This window comes from Anguilla rostrata, chromosome 8, assembly GCF_018555375.3.
Source record: "Anguilla rostrata isolate EN2019 chromosome 8, ASM1855537v3, whole genome shotgun sequence".
Lineage (NCBI taxonomy): Eukaryota > Metazoa > Chordata > Actinopteri > Anguilliformes > Anguillidae > Anguilla > Anguilla rostrata.
In genome coordinates, this window is record NC_057940.1 from 8,324,223 (window position 1) to 8,330,222 (window position 6,000).

General features: G+C 49.9%; 1 protein-coding gene across 1 annotated transcript in view; it reads left to right on the plus strand.

The window, feature by feature from the left end:
- Positions 1-4,347, plus strand: part of LOC135260307 (transmembrane protein 108-like) — a 38,453-nt gene extending 34,106 nt beyond the window's left edge. Inside the window, exons 3-4 of the mRNA XM_064345551.1 lie at positions 2,751-3,569; positions 4,187-4,347. Coding sequence (XP_064201621.1) covers positions 2,751-3,569; positions 4,187-4,347 — 980 coding nt within the window. The remainder of the gene's footprint in view (positions 1-2,750; positions 3,570-4,186) is intronic.
- The last annotated feature ends 1,653 nt before the right edge of the window (positions 4,348-6,000 follow it).

Consider the following 6,000-nt stretch of genomic DNA (forward strand, 5'->3'; position numbering starts at 1 on the left):
ATGTGTTCTGAGTCATGCTGACAAACTCACTGTTATACAGACTCATAAGGATGGATTTCAAACAGTACGGGTCCTTTCTCTCTGTGTGTTTGTCTTTTTTGCCTCTTTCCCTCTATCTTTCCCTCTCTCTCTCTCTCTCTCTGCCTTACTCTGAAGAAGGGAACTGCTTCCGTTGTCATGGCAGCACCTACATCACCGTGGCAAGCCAATGGCTTACACCTGAGTCACACACGTGCGTGTGTGTGTGTGTGTGTGTGTGTGTGTGTGGAGGTTATCATGACTTGAGCCTCTTAGCTGGCACACATAATGCCACATTTGGTTGTAGGTCAGCTGCATTTTTTCCCAGATGTGAGCCAGAGATGTTCAGCCACAAATTTCCCAACAGTATTCAGAGTTTTTTGTTTCGCGTAAAATATTGCTGCTAAGCAGAATATTTCAGTACTCAGGCTAGCTTGACAGTAGAGGCTTGCACACAAATAAAGAATTCTCCTCAGAAAATAATGGCTTTACCTCCCAAACTACCCAATCATGAGTCATCATTACTCTATTTGCTGCCTCTCAGTGAGACATAAGAGAAACACCGTCATCGTGAGTATTTCTACTGCCATGAGCTACCAAGAAAACCAATTTGGCAGTAAATTTTACACATAAGCACCGCGTTGGCAAAAAAAAGCAGGCTTTCCCAGAAACTGTAATCTCCAAAGATGTTCCTGTGTTGAGGTTTGGCAGCCCTTTGGCAGTTGATTGAATCAGTTTGAATTTGCCATACTCGGTCTGTCATGTGGGTCAGTGTTACTCAGACTGATCTGTCAGTCGCTGCTAATATGCCACCATTAGCGCCGCCCTCATTGGTCTTGAGGGCTCGACCAATTGCACTTTGAGTTCAGACCTATATTTTTAAAAAGCTACCACTAACACATTTAGCATTTTACATAGCAAAATGTCCCTGGTTATTTCAACTCTAACAGAGTCTATGTGAGTTTATATGAGTCCACCCTGGACATTTTGCTGTTTATTTCAGGGCAAAATGTTTTTTGTTGCACAGGAAGATTAAAGATATTTGGATAGTGTTTGGCTGGAGCTCTGTCAGGGGGTCATTGGTACCCCACCTCTACCCTTCCACTCCCAATCTAACTGCCACACAGTCCTGTTTGTCACCTCCCCCCCTCTCACAGGCTTCAGAGCCTCCTCCGTGAGGCAAGGTCAAAGGTCACAGGTCTCCATAATGCTGCCCCATTGTGACCACAAGGGGAGAGGAGGGAGGGAGGGAGGGAGGGGGAGGGAGGAGGAGGGGAGGAGGGAGAGGAGGGAGAGAGGGAGGGGAGGGAGGGAGGGAGAGGGAGAGGGAGAGGAGGAGGGAGGGAGAGGAGGGGAGGGAGGGAGGGAGGAGGGAGAGGAGCGGAGGAGGAGGAGGAGGAGGAGGGAGGAGGGAGGGGGACCATCACTGCACAAAATGTCCCGGCTTGCCCTACAGGTTTTGGAATTCGTTCCACATACACCAGTGTGTGGGGTTGTCAGGACGCTTCAAAAAAAAAAAAAAAGCATAAATTGGTTTTACCAAAATCTTGCATGGAAGAGTAACAGTCCTGTGTGGCTTTTGTTGATCCCGTTCTGACGAATCAGGTGAGATGAATCACACCATATCAGCCTGGTCTTTCGCATACTTCATAAATGATGATAATAAACGGTACTGTTAATCTGCTCTCAGTTATGAAAACAATCTGTGTAAAAAATCAAGGTTTCATCATTGGGCTTTTTATTCAGTGATTAATGTATGCAGGTGGGTTGGCTGAGGCTGCGGAATAGTAGCTAATGTGTTCATATCAGTGCTGCCTAATTGCACTGTTAGTTAATCACACAGTGTGCAGGTGGGCCATTTTTTTAATGTTGTCCTCCATCCTTCGCTCAGGGAAAATTGTGTCCCGTTTTGTCTGTTTTTCTATTTTAGACTCTTCTTATTTGTTCTCTGTGTCCGAGTTGACACGGGTCCCCCGTCTCTGGGGATGAGTGTGCTTTTAGCCCCGCCCCTCCCCCGCTATGATTGGACAGAATAATTATATTTTATCATCTCATTTTCGAGTCTTTATTCATGCTAAATGATGTAGAATGCTGACTGATTGAATTGCCTTTTTGTTGCGGATATTCTGTGATATTCCGTAATAGTTCATAAATGAATTTGAAGAAATAAGTGGATATATGAGAAATTGTGGGTAACGATTGAGGCTAACTCGTAATAATTACACCATTGTAAAATTGTTGATAACAATACATTTCTATTAAGTACAATGGCCAGTTTTATTCAAGCCATGTGCAGTCAAGTGACAGAATGCAATAAGTTCTCGTTTTCAGACTCTTCGAATCTTGTATTACAGGTTTTTTTTACCTCATTCTCAGTGTTAGCCTGGAACCTTTCTTCTCTCTAACCTTGAGAGCGTTTGCAGTGAAGCAGAAAAACGATGGCGCGTTCAAGTTACTTGAGCATCCCGCTTAAATCAGGAGCGTTGAGCGTCACGCTCAGTGGAAAAGCCTCGTTAATTAGCCGAGGACGTGCTTCATCTGGCAGAAGACAGGGCAGCGCGAATAAAGCGAATAAAAAAAGCCCGTCGCAGCTCTCACATCCAGCCGACTGGGCAAACCGTTGTAACCGTTGTGGCGTGCATCCGGGCTATGAGGTACGGGCTCTGAGGGCTGGTTGAGTGTCCTCTGGGTCATGTGACCTCGCTGACCGCTCTGTCCCGCCCCCTGTGCAGGTGTGCTGGTGATCCTGGTGCTGCCGGCAGGACGGGTGTCTCAGGAGCTGCGCCCCAGCGGGCCGCCGCCGGTCCCGCCGAACCCCACCATGGCCCCCTCCCCGGACGCCCCGGGCTGGTGGGAGTTTAGCGGGAGGGGCGGGGTTCGCTCGGCCAGCCTGCCTGCCTCGCACGCGCCCGCCGACCCCCACAGTGGACCCCTCGTCCGACAGTCTGGTACTCACCATCCTCCTGTAAGGGCAGGCCAAGACTTCACGGACTCTGGAAGGTCTTACTACGCCTCTGAACTGCAGCCTTCCTCCTCCTCACCCTCTCTCGCCTCTGCCACATCAAGCTCCTCCTCCTCAGCGTTGAAACAGGAAGCAGAGCTCCGAGGCCCCGCCTCCCCCACGCTGGAGCTCGTCCGGCCCCACCCCATCACCCTTCGCGAGGCGGGTGCTTTCCCGTCTGACGGCGGGACCGCCACGCCCCTTTCCTCCATCTCCACCCCGACCTTCCGCTTGCTCGACATCGCTGCGACAGGAAGTGACATCACAACCACGGACGTTTCCCCTGACAGCAGCTCGGCGGACGGCGCCGGCGGCTCCAGCCTCGCGCCCGTCCCGAGCCCTGGCAGCACCGTGTCCCGCTCCAGGGGGGAGGAGCCACCGGGGGGCGTGGCCTCTGTTACCACGGAGCCACCCGCCAGTCCCACGGACAACCTCCAAAACAGACTCTTCCCAGCAGCCAATCAGACGGACTGGGCCCCGGTGGTCTGCCTGAGCAGGGTGGACATCGTGTGGATGGTGCTGGCCATCACTGTGCCTGTCGCCACCTGCTGTAAGTACCAGGAACTGCAGGCTGCTCTGTGCACTGCAGCTGTGTCTGGGTCACCTTACACACACACGCACACGCACGCACACACACACACTCACGCACACATACACACACACATGCACACACACACACACACACACTTACACTCACACTCACGCACGCACACACAACATACATGGCCTCTTACACACCAGAGTTCCGGGGCTACTTTATTTGAGCTGAAATGAAGACCCTGATTGGATGTTTTCCAGCCTGTTAAACCACTGCTATCCTAATTATGTGGTGTTTGTTGTCTGGTAGGGAAAGAAGGGAGAATCCTGGACACAGGACTATAGCCTTAAGCACTCCACAGATGTAGTATAAATATTGTTTGTTAGCTGCAGAAGTCTGTCGCCCATCTATAAAGGAATCCATCCATCCGTCCATCCATCCATTATCTAACTCACTTATTTCAGTTCAGGGTCACGAGCGGGCTGGAGCCTATCCCAGCATGCATTGGTAGAGAGGCAGCAGTACACCCTGCACTGATCTCTGTGAGGGAACATTAGATTAAATGAGATCATGTTAGAATTCCGCCATCCTCTCACGGCCCCGTCTCTCTCGCCTCCTCCCTCCCTCAGCCGTCCTCCTCACGGTGTGCTGCATGAGGAAGAGGAAGAGGAAGAAGGCCTCGGGCCAGGAGAGCAGCCTGAGCTACTGGAACGACGCCATCACCATGGACTACTTCAGCCGCCACGCGGTGGAGCTGCCCCGGGAGATCCAGCCCCTGGAGACGCCGTAAGCCGAGGTTGTGTCGGACCCCGAGAGATCAGGGGGCTTTTGGGGTGGGTGGGTAGGTCTGCAGGACATCCACAGGACGTTGCACTCATAGCATGGATGGATATAAAGTGGGGTTCCATCCAGATACCACGCATTCACAGTGGAGGAATCTCTGAGCTGTTACAGCACGTAGCCCCACCATTGTATGTGTCCTGTTCGTTTCTCTATGGGATCTCTATGGGCTCACCTCTACAGGAATGAAACTTTTATTATTGCCCAGTGAGGCGATAATCACACAGCTGCGAATGACACTGTGAAGTTATCTTTCATAATTACCCACACACTGTACACTTAAGACCATGGCTGGGCACTTGAACTCAAAGAGTGGGACTCCTGACAACTTTACCAATGCCTGCTGTGAATTTGTATAAGGGTGAGATGTAGGTAAAGCATCCAGTGACATGTTAAATTAGCATAGAGATAAAAAAAAAAGGTGCAGGTGTTTTCTCTCTCAGTGCTGATATTTGGCTGCTACTACAGTCTTGAGTGTAATTCCCTCCAGTTTCCGGTTCAGTTTGCTGAGCCTTTACCTTCTTTTACAAATCGAATGGTGACAGATTATGTCATGTGAAGTTGTTGTACCTGCTCCACATTGTCGGTGCTTTGCAAATGGCTTCGCTAAATGAAAAGTCTCTCGACACTGGAGTCCGCAGCACCACCTGCTGGCTAATGAGCTGTACTGCAGTCTGACAGGAGCAGTCAGTACCAGGAGGCCTGGCTAACAGAGAGCATGCTCACAGTGCTATTCATGAGTTGTGCATACACATGCCATATGTTGCAAATGTAGGGCTTTGCAACTAACCATGGTTTAGCACAGCTTTCTGTTTTCATGTTTTTTGTTTTTTTTCGGTTTTTCAGCATTAGCTGAGCATTCACTTTCCCTGATAAAGCGCCACCATTGTTTCAGCTGATATACTGGACCTTTCCCATCGTGCTGTTCTGATGCCTGTTCATTTTTCTTTCCTTTCTTTTTTTTTTGCCCCTCCTCTCCGTATCCATTTGTCCAATTGTGGATTTGAGTGGAGTGGATGTGTTTGCGATGCGATAGTTCTGCTCTGCTGTGGCCATTTGTCAGTGCCACTGCGCTGTAATGCCAGTGGTCATATATCACCCAAAGGCTTCAGTTATGCTCTCTCGTGAGCTGAGAAACCTAAGTTTATGTGCTCTGTCCACACGTGCATGCGTTTGTAGGTGTGTGTGTGTGTGTGTGTGTGTGTGTGTGTGTGTGTGCATGTGCGCACACGTATGGGTGCGTGAACTCTCAGTGCATAGTAATCAGAAGCTTGTCCAACTATGTTTTCAGAGTAGTTTTCCCAACACCCTGTGTGTGTGATAATATGACGACACTCCACTGCATCAGGAACAAGAAGCCTGTTTTTACACACAACGTTGCAGCAATGTTTGGAGAACGTTATGGGCGAGCTGTGGCACATGACGCATAAACTCCGCCTTGTGTTTTTCAGGAGCATGAGACCTTTCTGTCCCCCAATGGAGACTACGTGGACAATGGCATGGTGCTGGTCAATCCCTTCTGCCAAGAGACTCTGTTCATCAGCCGAGAGAAGGCCTACAAGAGCTAGAAGGGTTCCTATTGTGACATCATCGACAGAAGAAT